Consider the following 19,450-nt stretch of genomic DNA (forward strand, 5'->3'; position numbering starts at 1 on the left):
TGCTCAGGCCTCTCACGATATCAGCCTGGGCCTGGACCCTGCATCCTAAGGAGCTGAACAGCCCTTGGCCAGACCCCTGGCATTGGCACAGCAGGGGCAATATTGGGGAACTGCACGTTCCCCTGCCCAGACCAGTGCATCTGTTGGGTGGATAAAGGCAGAGGCCATGCGGCTTCCTTGGGGCCACTGGGTGGGCGTGGCTCCACGTGTAAGGGAGAGGTGCAGACCCTGCAGCCAAAGAGGATCTGTGCAGCAGACAAAAGACAGCTCAGTGAGGGACACAGAGGCTAGCAAGAACAGCCAGAGCCCTGCCCTCCAGGGAATTTCAACACTGTCCCCACACAGTGTCCTCGGGGGTCCTCAGCTCACCTTCAGCTGCCGCCCCAGGGTGAGGCCCTCAGGAGCCAGGAGTGCAGGGCTCTGTCCAGTGTGCAGAGGGCTCATGCTGCTCCTTAGAGCCTCGTAACATGTCTGTTTTCTCTTTTGGTGGCTTTGCAAAAAGGAAAAGGCACTTTCACTTTGACTTTACCCTGAGGTACAGCTCTCTGGCCTGCACCCCTGTCTGTCCCCAGGCTGGTCTTTAGGGCTTGTTTAGCAGCATTACCATCCAAGTCCCCAAGGAGTGGGAAAGGCGCCTCTTGTTGGGGCGAAGGGGGGGGTGCTAAAGAACAGATGTTCTTTCCTCAGCCCTGCTACACGTGGAGCTGGGGGAGAGCTTTGGAGAGGCCCCACTGCCCGTGGGGGCGGGGGCGGGGGGGACTGATTCTGGGCTAGAGCACTACCTCTGATTAACCTGGAGGTAGTATAGGGGCTGCTCTGTCAGCAGTGACCTCATACGCCTCCTACAGGGCTTTGCTCCACACACTGAGCGCTGGTCGTCCTGGCTACCTGCACACAGCCAGTCCTGCCTGTGGGGATGTGGAAGGGGACACCCAGGACCTGGCAGGGCTTGACCTGCACCTGAGCTGACATTCAGTGTCTTTCATTGCCCCAGGAGGCGGCCAGACACTTAGGGTCCCCAAATGGAAAGTACTTTTAGCCTCAGAGAGGGCTTCATCTCTTGAAGCTTGGACTAGCCGGGCTGAGATGTCTCAGGCACCTCAGAGCTGTTGGTTTTCCTTGGTGTGTGGGGTCTGCCCTCTCTTCCTCCTTGCCCTGATATCCATGGCTTTAAGCGGCACCCCGGCTCCCAGGACAGTTGGTGGGTCCAGGAGGCCTCCTTGCTGGAGCTGTGGGCCACTGGGACACACAGTGGCTCAGCACCAGTCTGCTAAACAAGCCCCCAAGTCGTAGAAAGACCAGCCCAGCCATCGTGCCTTCCTCTACAGCATGCTGCCCCGCAGGTGTACCTCTGTCAGCAAACTAAGACTTGAGGCCCCTTTTAGCTCCTGTGCCTTCTGCCCTGCCTGCAGTACAGTGATGACACTGGCACTGGGTGGGTTACCTGGCACCTCCATGGTGCCAGTGAGGCCCCAGAGCCATGTGGCCTCTTCTCTAGCCCAGTTCTGTGAGGGCTCTGCAGAGAGATGACCAGCTCTCGAGGTAGCTCCTTTCTTCCCGTCTCCCCTTCGCAAAGGGCTAGCCTGTGGGAATGGCTGTGTCTCCTGAAGAGGTGCTTGCCTGCTGTGGGCTCTGGCTGCCCTCCGCAGCAGGCCTGAGAGTCTGGTGGCAAGCTGGTGTCCCACTGTCATGCCTGTGCTGATGTTGTTTGCATGGCCCAGGGTGCAGCTTGGCTTTGAGTTCTGGCAGCTTATCTGTGTTGTGGCATCTTGGCCACGTGTGGGCTTATCAACCATGCTCTGCCTGTAAGCTCTTCCTAAGGGAGTGTGGAAGAGAAACCGCACTGCCCTAGTCCTGGGGCCCCTGGACGGTGAATGGCCTCTTAGGTTGGAGCTGCCTCAAACTCTGAGGACCTGCAGCACCACCCACCTTCCCTCTGTGACTTCCTCCCTTCAGAACTCAGTATTGCTGACATTTCCAAACATCTGACCAAAGAACACAGGTGGAACGCCACCTCGGTCTCTCATACCCCGTGGCTATGCACAGAACCTGTGACTCACAAGGCCAAGAGGTCTCGGGGTGCCAGAGCCAGAGCCAGGACAGCCCAGGCCCAGGCGTTGGGTTTGTTCTTTGCAGGGGGGGCGGGGGGCTTCTCTTCTCTTGAAACACTGTCTTAGGAAGGGAAGGGAGGCTGGGAGCTTGGTCATCTTCAGGGCAGCGGGAGGTTGCAGGTCTGTCCTCCCAGAGCACCTTCCTCTTTAGGTGATGGAGGACCTGCTGTGGGTAAGTATAAAGGCGGAGAGGCCCTCCTGCTGTATGATCAGCCTCTGTTGGGTGTACTTACCCCAGGCACATTTGTGTGGACAGCTCTAAACACAAGGTCCTGCTACTCCCCCTGGATCTGGGAAAGTAGGTGCTAGTCCTGGAAGCTACACCCACAGCCAGTGGGAACCTGGCCGGATGCTTCCCAGCTCCTGCTCCCCGCAAGGGCCATCCCAGGACTGCACCTTAGGGTGCGTTCCCTGCGGGGCAGCTCTGCCCTTGCCACTCTCCCAGCATTCCACCACTTGCCCCCAGGGGCACTGTCTCCACATGTGCCAGCTGCACTGACATCAGAGTCCAACCAGAGGAAAGAGATGTGAAGAAGAGTTAGATAAAGCGCCTGGAGATGACACTGCTTTAACTGGCATCCGGACTCCAAATGCAGACCAAGGAGCCACTGAGGCAAGATGGGCAGGGATGGAATGGAGGAGACTGGCCCTGCACAGGTCCAAGGCAGAAGGCCAGCCCTCTGACTGCTAATGTAGTCCTGTGCTCTATACTGAAGCATACCCAAGTATCTGAGGCAACCTCTGCAGAGAAGAAACAGCCAGCTTGGCAGCGTGGCACATGGAGAAAGAAGACCAATGGGAATTTCATCTCCTTGGTTCCTTCCCGAACTCTCAGCATCTCGGCTGTGGAGGGCTGTGGAGGGCTGTGGCCTGAACTCTCAGCATCTCCGCTGTGGCGGGCTGTAGAGGGCTGTGGCCTGAACTCTCAGCATCTCGGCTGTGGCGGGCTGTGGAGGGCTGTGGCGGGCTGTGGCCTGAACTCTCAGCATCTCGGCTGTGGCGGGCTGTGGCGGGCTGTGGCCTGAACTTCCAGGAGAGGCTGGCCAGGACCAGCTCCACTCAGTATAGTAGTCTCCACTTCTGAGCTTGACGAGCTCCCTGAGACACTCGTAGATGTTACCACTAGAACCAGTGTGTCCTCCAGTGTCACAGCTCAGTGCGCATCCTTACGTGTCACCAGACTGTCAGGAGGAGACTGCTCTAGCTTGGGTCAGCCACAGGCACGGAAATCCCTTACCCTTCTATATGTCGGCATGTCAGACGAGCTCAGCACACAGCTAGGCTGGGCCTATGGGAGAGTAACTGTGTTTTCTTCCTCTCAGCCCTGATGAAGAGTCATCCCAGAGATTCATTCCCTTTGTTGGGGTGAGTATGCCAGCTTCCCCCACAGAACCCAGGCCCGCCAAGATGCCTTTTACAAGACTGCTTTCACACTAGCTCAAGTGTCCAGAGCCACCTTCACCGTGGTGGCCAGCTGAGGACAGCCGAGGTCCTTGCTTTCCGGGAGGGCAGGGGGTAGAGGGGTGTTGAGTCCTCCAGTGGATACTGCTGGCCCAGTGTCTAGGAAAAGAGGTGTCCTTTCCTCCGCTGGAAGACGGGCGTCTCCTCCTCACCTCACTGCTCAGGCTGGGTTGCAGTGGTCGTCCCGAGGTTTGCATCGCCCACTCTGCCCAGGACTGAGGACCCCCTCCCAGCAGTCTTACTTCCTAGCACTGTTTTGTCTACTGCAGACTTAGGTGTAGAGTGGCTGCCACACCCGCTATAACAGCCGTCTTCCTAGGAGGGGCAGGCCTTGGAGAGTACCCCAGGCCAAGGTCGTTCAAGAGTGGCAAGAGTGCCTACTTGGCACTAGACTTACCACTGCACTCAGGTCCCTGGATTGAGCATAATGCATTCTAACGTAACACGGCTTCTTGTGGAGACTGGAGCTGTGTTGGACAGCACAAACCTAAGGCATTGTTCACAGGTCTCACGCAGCTGCTACTTCTGCAGCCGCATCCCAGTCTTGCTAGTTGACTGGACCTGAGTAATCACACTGGCACAGGGTTTGCTGCTGCCTAGAGCTGGGCTCTGCCCCATGGATGGAAGTGGCTCAGACCTGGTACTGCCATAAGCTGATGTGTCATGGGGACAGGGGCTGGCTGGCACTGGTGACCCTGGCGCCCACCACCCAGAGCTCCTAGGTGGGACTCCAGAAGGCAGCCAGCAGGGGACACACACACACACACACACACACACTCACCGCTGCCTCCAGCCAGTGTTGATCCCTTTCCAGGTTGTGAAGGTTGGAATTGTGGAGCCCTCCTCAGCCACATCAGGTACCGGTCCCTTTCAGAGGCCTGGGGGGTGGGGGGAGGGCCTGGGGATGCACTGATTCTAGAGAATGGGTCAGGGGGACCAGCCTACCTCTGTGCCCCCGCTGCTTCTGCTCAGTGTGCGACCACTGCCTCCTGAAGCCTCAGGGACCACCCCACCTGCCCAGCTGCCTACATCTCCCTACCTGCAGGGGTAGGGGGAGAGGGAGGAAGGGGGAGAGGGAGGGTCCCTGCAGACCCTTCAAGAGGCCAGAGGAAGAGCTAGGCTTCCTGCTGCCTGTGACTCCGCCTCCTCATCCTCCTCCTCCTCCTCCTCCTCCTCCTCCTCCTCCAAGGTGACTCCGATGATGCAGCTCCCTCAGGCTCCAGCTTGCTCTCCTCCACTCCACCATCCACATCCACGTCTCCTGCAGCCAAGGAAGCCTCGCCCACTCCTCCTTCCTCCCCTTCAGTGAGCACAGGCTTGTCCTCCCCCAGGTAAGGAGCACGGCTCTTGCCTTGTTCTGGGAGTTGTATTCTCCATGTGCCCAGCTTATCAGAGCCCTGTGGGTGGGCATGGGCCGAGGGCCCCGTGGGTGGGCGCAGGCTGGGGGCCCCGTGGGTGGGCGCAGGGCGACTATGGACACAGGCCCGGTGCATGGGCACGGGCTGAGCGGCTGTAGGGGACTGAGGGTTGGTCCTGCCGCTGTTGAGTTGGGTAGGCCTGGGTCTCCACTGAGGCCACCTGAGGACAGGAGCCACCCCATGAAAGAATGTGGACTCTTACTGAACCTGACGTGGCTTTGCGCAGGGCAGGCTATCAAAGGAGGAGCCGAAGCCACGTACCATGGCTTAGTTCTGAAATCCTAGCGACCTGGACAGTACAAAATAAGGGAATGTTGTGGCCGGCAGTGTGACCTAGTGGTAGAGGGCTCACCTAACATGCACAAAGACCTAGGTTTGATTCCTCGGTGCCATGCACACAGAAAAGGCTAGAAGTGGTGCTGTGGCTCAAGTGGTAGAGCTCTAGCCTTGAGAAAGCCCAAGGACAGTGCTCAGGCCCTGAATTCAAGCCCCAGGACTGGCAAGAAATATATAAATAAATCAGGAGTGTAATGTGGGGGGTCTGCCTGGACATAGAAGTTTGCACAAATCCATCTCAGCCCATGGGTGGTTCCCAGCCAGGCATGGTGACACAGAGCAGAGTGGCTGAAAGAATTAGAGCCCCAGCCAGCCCAAGCATAAAGCAAGACCCTACTTTGAACACAAGTCCTAAAAGGGCTGGAAGTGTGGCTCAGCCTTGAGCTGAAGCGCTCAGGGATAGGGCCCAGGCCCAGAGTTCAAGCCCTATGACCAACAAAAAAAAAAGAAAAGAAAAGAAAAAGTGTAGGGTGCCTGTCTAGCAAGTGTAAGGTCCTGAGTTCAGTCCCCAGTTTCACAGGGAACAAAGGAAGGGTGAAGACCTGAGAGAGAAGGCATAGGAGACAGGCTCTCTTCAGCCAGGGTCCCCCGCAGGTCATCCAGCTCTTAGGAGCTCCTCAAGCAGCAAATTTGCACAGATGGTATTTGTCCTTCGTGCCCATACAGGCCACAAGGCCCAGGCATGGCCTTCTCCTCCTCCAGGGTGTCTGCCAGCAGCTCACACCACCTGGAAAGCAGCCCTTGTACCAGGGCTGATACACACAGGAGATGGTGCAGAGAGCACCTTGTACTTGGCCTGCCCCAGGTTGGGGGAGCAGCGACCTTCCACACTTCAGTCTAGGATGGGCGTGACACTTGGTCACACATGGCTGCAAGCTCTCCCTCTGCCTTTCACAGCCAGGGTGTCGGCGCTGAGCTCATGGGGCTGCAGGTGGACTACTGGACAGCAGCACAGCCCACAGACAGGAAGAGAGACACTGAGAAGAAGGACCTGCCCACCACCAAAAACACACTCAAGTGCACTTTCCGGTCCCTCCAGGTCAGCAGGCTGCCCAGCAGTGGTGAGGCTGCAGCCACGCCCACCATGTCCATGACCGTGGTCACCAAGGAGAAGAACAAGAAGGGTGAGGTGGGGGGAGGGCTGAGCTGGGCTGGACGTTGGGAGGGGCAGCCACACCCCCAGCAAGCGACCTCGAAAAGGGGCTGCTGAGATGGGCCTGGAGGGCAGCCACCCACTGAGCCTGAGGGCCCAGCCAGCTGAGCCCTCTGCCTGCCCCAGGGCCCCAGCTGGCCTGGCCCTGAAGGTGCAGCAGGTCCATAGCAGGACGCTTCTCCTCCCAGTGATGTTTCTGCCGAAGAAAACGAAGGACAGGGACGTGGAGTCCAAAAGCCAGTGCATCGAGGGCATCAGCCGCCTGATCTGCACAGCCAAGCACCAGCAGAACATGTTGAGGGGTGAGCAGTGCCGGGCGCGGACGGAAGGGCGGGCGCCGGGGAGCTGGCCCGTGACCAGAGCCTCCCGGTCCTGGCTGGACCAGGGGTGGGACAGACCGAGGTGGCTCTTCAAATGCAGAAGAGTCCTCAGTGCCGCTTGCTGTGCAGGGCATCCTCTGCAGTTCACACGCAGAACACCTGTGTTAGGCAATTGTGTGCAAATTCAAGTTCAAGTTACTTTTCCCTCCTAACTTTATTTATTCTGTTTATTTTTGGCTGGTGCTGGGGTTTGGAATCCTTGCCTGACTTGTTTGGGCAGCTGGTCCTCTATCACTGGAGACATACTTCAGTCTCCTCTGAGGTTGTTTGTTTGTTGGGGGGGTTGTTTTGTTTCGTTTTGTTTTTGCCAGTCCTGGGGCTTGAAGTCAGAACCTGGGTACTGGCACTGTCCTTGGGCTTTCTCAAGGCTGGAGCTCTACCACTCGACCCACAGCACCACTTCTGGCTTTTTCTGTATATGTGGTTCCAAGGAATCAAACCCAGGACTTTGTGCTTGCTAGGTAAGCACTCCACCACTAGGCACACTCCCAGCCCCTCCTTTGAGGGTTTTGTTTTGTTTTGGTTTTTGTTTTTTTGCCAATCCTGGGGGTGCTTGAACTCAGGGCCTGGGCACTGTCCTTGGACACTTGTTGCTCAAGGCTAGTGCTCTGCCACTTGAGCCACAGGGCCACTTCCAGCTTTTTCTGTTTTGTGGTTCCAGGGAATCAAACCCAGGGCTTCATGTGTGGCAGGCGAGCACTTTACCATTAGGCCTCACTCCCCGTCTCTACTTTGAATTTTAAAATTAATAAGCACATTTCAAAATGTCCAGTGAGGAATGTGCAGAGTACAGAGCTCAGGGTTTTATCTTTGTAAGATCAGGTCCCTAAGTGCAGGATTTGGTCACCTGATGACCGTGGTGATTTCCAAATGTCAGTCGTGGGACTTGAACTCGGCCTGGGCACTGTCCCTGAGCTCTTCAGCTCAAGGCTACCACCCTACCCCTTGAGCCACAGCCCCACTTCTGGTTTCTGGTGGTTAATTGGAGATCAGAGTCTCACGGACTTTAGTGCCCAGACTGGCTTTGAACTGCGATCCTCAGATCTCTGCCTCCTTAGTAGCTAGGATTATAGGTGTGAGCCAGTGCATCTAGCTAAGTGAAAGCTATTTTTCATTGTTGTTTTAGTGTTGGTCCTAGGGCTTGAACTCAGGGCATTGTCCTAAGCTCTTTTGCTCTGCCACTTGAGCTGCAGCTCCACTTCCAGCTTTTTTTGGTGAGTCTCACCGATGCACCTACTCAGGTGGCTGTGAATCAAGATGCTCAGATCTCAGCCTGCTGGGTAGCTAGGGTGATAGGTGAGAGCCATCGGCATTGGGCATCCAGGGGCAGACGTTTTAAATGGGGTTTGCCCGGTCTCCCAGCTAAGGAGGAAGGAGTGTGGACAGCAGCACCTGACGGAGGGATAGGCCAGGCCCACACATCCCCGGGAGACAGGCCAGCCTTGGTCCTGGGTCTTGGGAGGGCAGGCAGGAGAAAGGCCTGTGCCTGGGTGGGTCCTGGGGAGCAGCGGGCGGGCGGGCGGTCAGGCAGCCCTCTCCTGCAGTCCTCATCGACGGCGTGGAGTGCAGCGACGTCAAGTTCTTCCAGCTGGCCGCCCAGTGGTCCTCGCACGTGAAGCACTTCCCCATCTGCATCTTCGGACACTCCAAGGCCACCTTCTAGCCCCCCCTGCAGGGGCCAGCAGAGGACAGCGAGGAAAAATGTCCTGCCCTTGGTGGCCGTTGCTGGAGGGGCAGCTCTATTTCTGTTAACACTTGTTTACTACAGAGACAGACCCTTAAACACAGCGAAATAGTCTTAAGTATGAATGTGCTCAGATCCTGGAAGCGAAGGGACAAGTAGCTCTGCGACGGGTGCCCAGTAACTGCTCTGCTTATTAACCAGCAAGTCTGGCTGAGTTGGGGGCTGGAGAGCTGAGGGGGTGCATGCTCTTCTCAGGAGCCCCTGGAGCCTGCAAAAGTAGGGCTCTTCCCTTTGAGTACTTTGCAGAAGCCAGGACACTGTTTCCTTGGGGAGCCCTTGATAGGCACAGGTGGAGCTCGGGGGCCAGAGGCTGGGGGTCGTGGCATGCTCTGCCCCTCTGGCACGTGGGATGACACCTCCCTCTCACCCTGGCTCCCTCCAACCATTTTCCTAATGCTCTCAGATACGTGTGGCTCTCGTGAAGCCCCTGGAGGCTGGGCAGAGCCCACCCCGTCTTGCTCCTCTGCACAGCCCTGTGTGGTCCCTGCAAATGTCCTCGAGTCTGGACTGGAAAGCAGGTGATGAAGCCTGGGTCTATCTAGGTCCATCTGCTGTGCCCTCCCACCCCAGCCCCACCTGCTAGACACAGGAGCATCCAGAGCTGGCCCGTGATGACCTGGGGTGCAGAGAGCCAGATGCCTACCTCCATGGTGCCTACAGCAGCAAGGTGGCCAGGAGAGCTAGAGCAGACAGGCCTGTGCAGAGGCCAGGCACGCATGGAACTGAGACTCCTCCAGGCTAGGTTTCTGGGAGCCACCTGTCAGCCCTGCGTTTCCTCCAGCTGGCAGCTCTGCCCTCTGCCGGAGAGAGGCATGTTGACCTACATCCAGACCAGAGAGGGTCCTCTCGCCCTGTTTCCAGCAAGTCCCATGCCCTGCAGTCTCCCTGGCTTCTATCCCCTCAGGGGTACCCATTGGGGGACGCTGTGAGGGGCACAAGGCAAAACTCAGACTGCCAAATGCAGGGCCAGCCAAGAGGTGGTCTACCTGCACTAGTAGCTGCTTCCCCTGGCGGGGCCAGGAAAACTTGTCTCGTTTTTCCAGAGCAAGGCCCCTGGGGCTAGTGCTGGATCCTTGGGTTGGCTCTAGATCCCTAGGTACAGGCCTGAGGGTGGCCAGAACAGAACGCCAGGCAGAGGTCACTGCTGAGCTACAGGGGCGGGGCAGGGGTGTTGGATTGATTGGGCCGCTGTAAAAGCTGGGCCTTGGTAAAAGGGAGTGGATGGCTATCCAGAATCAAGACAGCAGGGAGCTCAGTTCCTGGCAACCAGCAGCCCCTTTCCCTCCTCCACGGCTCTGCCCCCACCCACGAGGAGGGCCTGGGCAGCACGGCAGAGCCTCTGTCCAGCAGCTGGCCCCCAGGCTTGCCTGCACAGCCTAGCCATTGAGCATCATGCACCCACTGTCACAGCATGCCCTGTGCCAGGGGGTGGTGCCAACAGACACCTGGGCTACAGTCACCCCTCTGTGCCTCAGCTTTCCCAGTTTGTAAAGAGGGATGGTCACATTTCCCCTGCCTACCTCATGGAGCTGTTCTGAGGATTCATAGAAAAGCACTTTGTCCCTTAAAAGGACAACTGGAAGCCAAAGCCATCTGCTGGCCAGCGTAGCTGGGGACCGTGGGCAGTGTGTGAGGTGTGTGTGTGCCCCTCAGGCCTCAGCCTGTCTGAAAGGCCAAGCCACCAGCGCCCCACCCAGCCGTAGGCATGGCCCAGCCCTGATGGACCGGGCCTGCCGGCTGGGGTGTGAGCACTCCATCACAGCCTTGCCAAATGGGGCCCTGCTTCCCTCCAGGCTCCATCCCCACACTGCAGGACAGGGCCCTGGGCCGGAACCTGCACCCACATGCTGGCCAAGTGGCTCCCAGGCACCTCCCGTGTCCACTGTCCTCCAGGACGGAAGACCCGGCCACCCCTAGCCTCCGTCCTCATGAGAGTGTCACCACCTCCGCCAGGAGCCAGGCCCTGACCCTCCTGGCCCAGAGTCGCCTGCTCTCCCATCCAGCCTGGCCTGCTGAGGCCGGCGCTGACCCCTGGGTTCACGGGCCCCTCTCCCTGCAGGGGGACGCCCAGCCAGGGCGTCCTGACTGCCTGGTCTCTAGGATGTGTGCGATGCCATGCTGCGTTGTTTCTGTTGGTTCGTGTACATAGCTTCTTTGGAGCAGGCGCTGGTCTGCCCCGTGTACCATGTGGACGATTTTAAGGTGCTGACGCGACACTAATAAACTGAGGGCACTCCGCCTCCCTCTGCTGTCATTCCTGGGGTCCCCTGGGCCCGGCGGGGCGGGGCCGGGGCCTGGGGGCGGGGCCGGGAGCCTGGGGCCCCGCCCCGTCGAGTCCGGCCACGCCCCCTGCCCTGCTTCCTGGAGACGGGCGGGGTGAGGTCACAGGGGGTCCTGTGCGTGCAGTGGCCCCGGGGTGGAGTCAGAGCCGGGCCCCGCGCGGACCACAGCCCCGAAGCCGTGATGGACCACAGGCCGTCGCTCCCGGACCAGGAGAAGACCGCCCAGCGTCGCCCCACCAGCCTGGCGTCCCCGCCGGACGGGCCGCCGGCCCGGGGCCTGCTGGACGCGCAGAGCAGCCTGCAGGGACTGCAGACCCAGGACTGGGTGAGCAGGGGACCAGCCTGGAGGCCCCCAGGGCCCCGCCCCTCCCCACCCCTGACTAGAGGGACTGCGCCATCAGCAGCCCTGCCGTGGCCCCCTCCGTCTGCAGCTCCTGGACAGTGGTGTGTGTGGTTCAGTGCAGCTCGAGGGACGAGCACCGGGCAGTGCCCATGGCAACCCTGCCGTGACCCCCTCCGTCTACTGCTGGACAGTGGTGTGTGTGGTTCAGTGCAGCTCCAGGGACGGGCACCGGGCAGGCCTGGCCGAGGAGGTGTGGCCCGCAGAGGGCATCAGTCTGTGAGGAGAAGAGGCAGGCAGGCCATGCCAGGAGCCTTGAGCCCTGCCTGCCTCCGTGTGTATGTGGGGGGGGGTCTGGGTCTGAATTGGGTGCTTGTGTGGGAGGGCGGTTCTGGGTCTGAATTGGGTGCTTGCCGAGGACATGGGTGTGAACAAAGAGCACTGGGCCAGCCTGGTCACCCAACAACAACAAAAGGCAAATGAAGAGGGCTCCTAGAGCAAAGCCGCTCAGCCCTCTAGGGTCTGGAGCTACAAGAGTGCCAGGCACTGGGACCTCTGCCTTGAGCAGCCCAGCAGGCCCTTCCGCCTTCATGAGTCATCTCATGACAGGGAGGGTAAGCAGAAAAGAAAGCATGGCCTGGGGGCCGGGAGTTTGGCCTAGTGGTTAAAAGTGTTTGCCTAGCATGCATGAAGACCTGGGTTCCATTCCTCGGTACCACATACACAGAAAAAAGCCAGAAGTGGTGCTGAGGCTCAGGTGGTAGAGCTCTAACCTTGAGAAAGTCCAAGAACAATGCTCAGGCCCTTAGCGCAAGCCCAGGACTGGCAAAAATTTAAAAAAGCAACAATAAATCTTGATGGGAAAAATCAGAGGCCAGAAGCCTGCAGGTGTCCATAGGTGTCTATAGGTTGAGCCACACCTAGGGAGTCAGCAAAAGCTAGCCTGGCGCTGAGATGGTTCTCATCCTATCATCCTAAGTCCCGAAGAGTCCATAGAATCCACCAAGAGTGAGAGGGTTCAGTCACTAGCCCTGAAGAGACACAGCAGCAGGCTGGAAGGGATTAACAGGAGACTGGTGTACATCCAATAACAGGAATAGACTTAGAAAAAATCTGCCACACTAGGGATGTGCGAAGTCTGTTTGAAGAGAACTGTAAATCACCCCCAAGGAATGCTAGAAATCCAAGTAATGGGGAGAGTGCTGTGCTTTGGGGAAGGGAGGTTCTCCAAAGAGGATTTCCCAGGTCAGTATAGCACATCTTTGTGCTTGTTTGTCTTGTTTTTTGTCAGTTGAGGGGCTTGAACTCGGGACCCTGGGCATTGTCCTTGAGCTCTTCTGTTCAAGGCTAGCACTCTACCACTTGAGCTGTAACACCACTTCCCATTTTCTCGATATCAATTGGAGATATGGATCTCACAGGCTTATCCATGCCTGGTGGCTCACACCTGTAATCCTGGCTTCTCAGGAGGCTGAGATCTAAGGATCGCTGTTCAAAGCCAGCTCCAGCACTAAAGAACCATGAGGTTCTTATCTCCAGCTAACCACTAGGAAACAGGAAGTAGAAGAGCCCAGGCCCAGAGTTCAAGCCCGATGACCCCCCCCCCAAAAAAAATTCACAGACTTTCCTGTCCAGGCTGGCGGTGAACCATAATCCTCAGATCTCAGCTACTTGCTATGGTTACAGGTGTGACCCACCTGTACCCAGCAACTTGTCTTTTAGATGTATAAATTGGGGGCCGGGAGCATAACCTGGTGGTAGAGTGCTCACTTAGCACTCATGAAGACCCAGGTTCAATTCCTTGGTACCACATACACAGAAAAAGCTAGAAGTGGCGCTGTAGCTCAACTGGCAGAGAACTAGCCTTGAGCAAAGTGTCCAAGGACAGTGCTCAGGCCCTGAGTTCAAGTCCGGGACTGGCAAAAAAACATTTTTTTAATTAAACATACAAATTGGCTAAAGTTCACAAGGAAAATGAGCAAAAGAGCCTGACATCTTTGGACAGATGAATTCATATCACAAAGTTTGGATCTCCATAGTTAAGAAAACAAAGGCATCGGGCACTAGCTCTGCAGGCGGCTGATATCTCAGGATTGTAGTTAAAAGCCAGCCAAGGCAGGAAAGTCTACAAAACTCTTCAACAAACTACCAAGAGAGCCAGAAGTGGAGCTGTGGCTCAAGTAGTAGAGTGCTAGCCTTGAGCAAAAGAAGCTCCCAGGGACAGTGCCCAGGACCTGAGTTCAAGCTCCAGGACCAGCAAAAAAAATATATATATATAGTAATAATAATAAATAACCAAAGCAAAAAGGGGATTGGAGTTGTGGTTCAAGTGGTGGAATACTTACCTTGCAAGCCTGAGACACTGAATTCAATTTCCAGTATCACACACACAAAAATTAATCAATGCAGCAACAGCTTTCAGACATGGCTCAAAACACTGAACACAAATCCTCATGTTAATTTTTAATATATTATATATACAGATAGGTAGACAAAGTGAAATTAGCACTATTCATAGCAGTATAGCCTACCTTAAAAAGTCTACATAAGGGGCTGGGAGTTTGGCCTAGTGGTAGAGTGCTTGCCTAGCATGCACAAAGACCCGGGTTCTATTCCTCGGTACCATATGCATAGAAAAAATCCGGAAGTGGTTCTGAGGCTCAAGTGGTAGAGCTCTAGCCTTGAGAAAGTCCAAGGACAGTGCTCAGGCCCTGAGCTCAAGCCCAGGACTAGCCAAAAAAAAAAAAAAGTCTACATAAGGAGAAAGCAAGACAAATAGCACAGATTGACATACAACTGCTGTTAGGCCTTCTAATTTGGCAAGTAAAAATGGACTAAGTGTTCCAGTTAAAAGAAAGACATCATTAGAGTGAATTGAAAACCAAAGCCAACAATGTGTGTGTGTGAATAAGGGGGTGCATCTCTAGAACATTCCACTCAAGGGTGATCTGGAAGCAGCTTCCTATCAGCTCATGTTGAATTTTTGTCAAGCTCAGCAAACTTCCTTTGACTTTGGGATTTGGATGGACAGATAACACTACACATATATGCCTGGCAGACGTGTGTGTTAAGGTTTTAAATCAGGACCATCTAAAAGTCCTGCTTGCTAGCCAAGTACTCTCGTATCACTTGAGACCTGTCTCTAGTCCTTCCCTACCCCCTCAGTTCTGGGCTTAAGCTCAGGTCCTGAACACTGTCCTTGGATTTTCTCAAGGCGAGAGCTCTACCACTTGAGCCTCAGTACCACTTACAGCTTTTTTCTATGTATGTGGTACCGAGGAATCAAACCCCGGTCTTTGTGCATGCTAGGCAAACACTCTACCTCTAGGCCAAACTCCCAGGCCTGTGCCTCTAGTCTAAGTTTCTTTTTTTTTGTCCCCAATCTTAGGGCTGGAGTTCAGGGCCTGGACACTGAGCTTCCTTTGCTTAAGGCTAGCCACTTGAGCTCCAGTGCCACTTCTAGCTTTTTCGGAGTAGTTTCTTGGAGATAAGAGTTGCACAGAGAATTGAGAATGTGGTTCAATGGTAGAGTGCTTGCCAAACATGCATGGAGCCCTAGGTTTAGTACCACATACACAGGAAAAACTGAAAGTGGTCCTGTGGTTTCAGTGGTAGAGTGCTAACCTTGAGGGAAAGAAGCTCAGGGACAGAGGCTGTGTGCCAGTGGCTCCGATCCGTCATCCTAGCTACTCAGGAGCAGAGATCTGAGGATCAGAGTTCAAAGCCAGCCTAGGCAGGAAGGTCTCAGACTTTTTTTTTTTACTTTGTAATCAGCATATTAAGGAGACAGTCATACATTTCAATAAATGCTTAAATTCTGATATCCAAATTTAAGCTTATGAATATATGACTTTAAACATACAGTTAAAGGTATTCATTGTAATTTGCTATACTACCAACATTTTCTATGAGACTCTTATCTCCAATTAACCACCAGAAAACCAGGAGTGGTGCTGTGGCTCAAAGTGGCAGAGTGCTAGCTTTGAATGAAAAGATTCAGGGATATATTGCCCAGATCCTGAGTTCAAGTCCCATGACCAACAAAAAAAATGGAATTGCATAGACTTTCCTGCTCAAGCTGGCTTTGAATCACAGTCCTCAGATCTCAGCCTCCTGCATAGCTAAAATTACAGATATGAGCCACCAGCACCTGCACCTGGCTGGATCTATATCCCCCCTCCACCAATACACGTGCACACACAGTCCTGGGGCTTGAACCCAGGGCCTGGACACTGCCTTTGAGCTTCCTTTGTTCAAGGCTAGTGCTCTACCACTTGAGCCACAGAGCCACTTCCAGCTTTTTCTGAGTGGTTTATTATAAATAAGTCTCCCCGACTTTCTTGCCCCTGAGCTCTTTTGCTGAAGGCTAGCACTCTACCACTTTGAGCCACTTCCAGTTTTCTGATGGTTAATTGGAGATAAGAATCTCAGTGACTTTCCTGTTAGGGCTGGCTTTGAACCCTGATCTTCAGTTCTGAGCTTCCTGAGTAGCTAGGATGGCAGGGGTGGGCCACTGGTGCCATGGCTACTGACCACTGTTCAGTTAAGCACTAATCGCTTGAGTATTCATTTATAAGAGGTAAGAGTATCCATTTAGGCTTCTACCTCTCACAATTCCTCACTGTCCTGAGACTCCATGCTAAGCACAAAATCAGACCTTCCAGGTTTATGAAAAGGTCAGTTATCTAGACCATTTGTCCTGGACTTCTCTCCCAGGGCCACATAGTTTCAGTTGCTAGAGCTTAGAGCAGGTAAGGCCTTGCTTTTTGAAACTTTCATGGTTTCTTTTCAACTCAGAGTAGACAGCTGCACAGCATAGATATTCTCTCCCTCTTTCTCTGTCTCTCTCTGTCTCTCTCTCTGTCTCTCTGTCTCTGTCTCTGTCTCTCTGTCTCTCTCTCTCTCTCTCTCTCTCTCCTCTCTCTCTCTCCTCTCTCCTCCTCTCCTCTCTCCTCTCTCTCTCTCTCTCTCTCTCTCTCTCTCTCTCTCTCTCTCTCTCTCTCTCTCTCTCTCTCTCTCTCTCTCTCTCTCTCTCTCTCTCTCTCTCTCTGGGTCACAGGGCTTGAACTCTGGGGCCTGGGTGCTGTCTCTGAGCTCTTAAGCCCAAGGCTACCACCCTAACCCTAGAGCTACAGCCCCACTTCCTCTTTTCCGTGATTAGAGACGAGTCACTTCTTTGACCCTTGATCCTCAGAGCTCAGCCTCCCGAGAAGCTAGGATTGTAGGCCAAACCACCACACCCTTACCCAGCGCAGATACTTCTGCCAGTTGCTTCTTTCACTTAAGAATAAGTCTGAGGCTGGGAGTTTGGCCTAGTGATTAAAGTGCTTGCCTAGCATGCACAAAGACCCGGGTTTGATTCCTCGGTACCACATCCATAGAAAAAGGCCGGAAGTGGTGCTGAGGCTCAAGTGGTAGAGCTCTAGCCTTGAGAAAGTCCAAGGACAGTGCTCAGGCCCTGAGCTCAAGCCCAGGACTGGAAAAAGAAAGAAAATATGTCTACCAGGGCCATGAGCATGGTCTAGTGGTAGAGTGCTTGCACAACATGCATGAAACTCTGGGTTTGATTCCCCAGTATCACATACACAGAAAGCCAGAAGGGAATTCGAGCCCTAGGACTGGCGGATGGACGGACCGACACCAGTGTCATGCCCGTAACCCCAGCTACTGGAGAGCTGATCTTCCACCAGCCTCCAGAGCCCGAAGGCGCTCGAGGTGGTAGAGGCGAGCAGAAGAGCGCAGGGGCCGCACCGGGCACCGGCTCCGCGTGCCGACCGGGACTGGACCGCCTGCTGGTGCTCTCAGGCCGGGAGTCGTGCTGTGGCCCGGCGATGCCTCCAGTGGACGCGGGGAGGAGGCAGCGTGGGAGCAGCCTCACCGCGGCCCTCCCGAGACGGCCGCCCGGTCCCCGTCCCCAGCTTGGGGCCGTTCTGAGCCCTCCCGAGACGGCCGCCCGGTCCCCGTCCCCAGCTCGGGGCCGTTCTGAGCCCTCCCGAGACGGCCGCCCGGTCACCTTCCCCAGCTCGGGGCCGTTCTGGGCCCTGCCCCGCTGCTCGCCCGGTCACCGTCCCCAGCTCGGGGCCGTTCTGGGCCTTCCCGAGACGGCCGCCCGGTCACCGTCCCCAGCTCCCGGTCCGTTCTGGGCCCTGCCCCGCTGCTCCGCCCGGTCACCGTCCCCAGCTCCGGTCCGTTCTGGGCCCTGCCCCGCTGCTCCGCCCGGTCACCGTCCCCCAGCTCCGGTCCGTTCTGGGCCCTGCCCCGCTGCTCCGCCCGGTCACCGTCCCCAGCTCCGGTCCGTTCTGGGCCCTGCCCCGCTGCTCCGCCCGGTCACCGTCCCCAGCTCGGGGCCGTTCTGGGCCCTGCCCCGCTGCTCCGCGCTGTTCCCGGGCCCCCTCGAGCTGGCCTTCCTCCATCGTCTGCTGGCTGTCTGAAGAGCCTGGCGCTGCTGCCCCTGAGCTGCCCCCGCTCCGGGCCAGCTCTCCGCCCCTGAGCTGGGCCGGCCCGCTGACGCCCGGCCGGCTGGAGCCGGGTCTGCGGAGCAGCCTGCCGCGTCCGTGCTGCCGCGTCGCGGTGCGCCGGCTCGGCTGCTCTCCAGAAGGGGACTCGCCGGCCACGGAGTCACCTAGCTGCTTTTTGCTTCGTGTTTTGGCTCGGGCATCGTCACCTCTTCTTTTCTCCTCCCCAGTCCTGGGCTTGAGCTCGGGGCCTGAGCACTGTCCCCGGACTTTCTCAAGGTGGAGCTCTACCGCCCGAGCCTCGGCACCACTTGCGGCTTTTTTCCTTGGTCTGCCGTGTGGAGGACTGGAACCGCGTCCTGATGCCCTGCGAGGCAGGCGCGCCCTGGGGACGCTGGGCCTGGGCGCTGTCCCCGAGCGCTGGGGCTCCGTGGAGAACAGTCCCAGGGACTCTGTGCCCGGGCTGGCTCTGAACCGCGATCCGCCCATCTCAGCCTCCCGAGGAGCCTGGAGGACCGGCGCGGCCGGCGCCCCACGGCCACCTCTGGGGGGTGGAGGGGCTCTCGTCAGGGCGGGGTCGGGGCGGCGGACCCAGCACTGCCCGCGCCGCCCTCTGTCCCCGCAGGTGAGCGAGGAGCCGCAGCAGAGCCGCTCGAGCCGCCACTGGAGCGTCAGCATCGAGGAGCGCCGGAGGCTGGCCTCGATGGGCAGCCAGGACAGACATCCCATCGAGGGGGCCCCAGCCCCGCCCAAGGTGCGCGGCCGGGCCTGGGCCGCCTCCCGGCCCCGCCCCAGACCGCTCTGGACACGCCCAGTGACTCGGAACCCCGCCCACCCGGCCCAGCTCTGGACACGCCCATGCCACCCACGGCCCCGCCCATAAGCTCCTGGAGGCCTGCCCGCCCCGCCCAGCCCGCTCTAGACACGCCCATGCCACCCACGGCCCCGCCCATTCGCTCCTGGAGGCCTGCCCTCCCCGCCTGGGGCCCCGCCCAGCCCTCTCTGGACACGCCCAGTCACTCGGGACCCCGCCCACCCGGCTCAGCTCTGGACACGCCCATACCACCCACGGCCCCGCCCATCAGCTCCTGGAGGCCTGCCCGCCCCGCCCGGGCCCCGCCCACCGGGCGGGACACGCCCACCTCGCGCGGCCCCGCCCCCTCCTGGCGCGGCCCCCATGCTGTGGTCCCCTGCAGGACATCACGCAGATCGTGGCCGAGCTGGTGACTGAGGACGTGGACAAGGACGTGCTCCTCCCCCATTCGCTGAAGTCCGCCTCTTCCACCAGCACCGTCCCTAACCTCCTGTCGAAGAGCGCGCCCTTGTGGCAGAATGCAGCGATGGACGACAAGGCCTCGAAGTCGCCCCAGTCTTGAGAGCTGACCTCCAGCGCCGTGTTGGGGGGAGTGGGCACCTCCACCCGCTGTGTCCCATCCACAGACCTTGACCCACCAAGAGAAGAGAAATCAGGACCTTGCAACCGTCTCCCAATGTCCTGTCCCCGGGGGGGTGTGACAGCCCCCAGGGGCTCCTCGACTGCCCCGTTCCTTGGCGGAGGTGAGGGGCGGGCAGAGTTTAGCTTTTCCATTCCCGGGAAAGCCCGCACTTGGATCTCGCGCCCATCCACAACATGCAGGCCATCCTGGTAACAGGCCGGTGGGGGATGCCTTAGGACCAGATTCCCACAGAGATTCCTCAGTCCTGGGGCTTGAACTCAGGGCCTGAGCACTGTCCTTGGGTTTTCTCAAGGCTAGAGCTCTACCACTTGAG

At 57.4% G+C, this 19,450-nt stretch overlaps 2 protein-coding genes across 4 annotated transcripts in view; both read left to right on the plus strand.

Moving 5' to 3' along the window:
* The window catches only part of Pacs2 (phosphofurin acidic cluster sorting protein 2), a 60,753-nt gene extending 52,107 nt beyond the window's left edge, over positions 1 to 8,646 (plus strand). For all 3 annotated transcript variants that reach the window (XM_090344950.1, XM_090344952.1, XM_090344951.1), the window contains exons 19-25: positions 503 to 535; positions 3,434 to 3,476; positions 4,387 to 4,429; positions 4,762 to 4,903; positions 6,224 to 6,450; positions 6,668 to 6,781; positions 8,404 to 8,646. In XM_090344950.1, the coding sequence (XP_090201076.1) occupies positions 503 to 535; positions 3,434 to 3,476; positions 4,387 to 4,429; positions 4,762 to 4,903; positions 6,224 to 6,450; positions 6,668 to 6,781; positions 8,404 to 8,522 (721 nt within the window). In that variant the 3' untranslated portion in view covers positions 8,523 to 8,646. The remainder of the gene's footprint in view (positions 1 to 502; positions 536 to 3,433; positions 3,477 to 4,386; positions 4,430 to 4,761; positions 4,904 to 6,223; positions 6,451 to 6,667; positions 6,782 to 8,403) is intronic.
* A 2,223-nt stretch (positions 8,647 to 10,869) lies between these two features.
* Tex22 (testis expressed 22) lies at positions 10,870 to 19,160 on the plus strand. Its single transcript, XM_090344949.1, has 3 exons — positions 10,870 to 11,210; positions 18,306 to 18,434; positions 18,877 to 19,160. Exons 1-3 carry the CDS (start codon positions 11,067 to 11,069, stop codon positions 19,054 to 19,056), a joined length of 453 nt encoding a protein of 150 aa, XP_090201075.1. The 5' UTR covers positions 10,870 to 11,066; the 3' UTR covers positions 19,057 to 19,160.
* Positions 19,161 to 19,450: the final 290 nt, after the last annotated feature.

This window comes from Megascapheus bottae, chromosome 14 (genome assembly GCF_031878675.1).
Source record: "Megascapheus bottae isolate mThoBot1 chromosome 14, mThoBot2.hap1, whole genome shotgun sequence".
Classification (NCBI taxonomy): domain Eukaryota; kingdom Metazoa; phylum Chordata; class Mammalia; order Rodentia; family Geomyidae; genus Megascapheus; species Megascapheus bottae.

Bases quoted from the DNA above. Each gene is read 5' to 3' on its own strand.
- Tex22 (XM_090344949.1), top strand. From the start codon at position 11,067: ATGGACCACAGGCCGTCGCTCCCGGACCAGGAGAAGACCGCCCAGCGT. The intron at 11,211-18,305 runs GTGAGCAGGGGA...CTGTCCCCGCAG, and splicing joins GACTGCAGACCCAGGACTGG to GTGAGCGAGGAGCCGCAGCA. The intron at 18,435-18,876 runs GTGCGCGGCCGG...GGTCCCCTGCAG, and splicing joins GGGCCCCAGCCCCGCCCAAG to GACATCACGCAGATCGTGGC.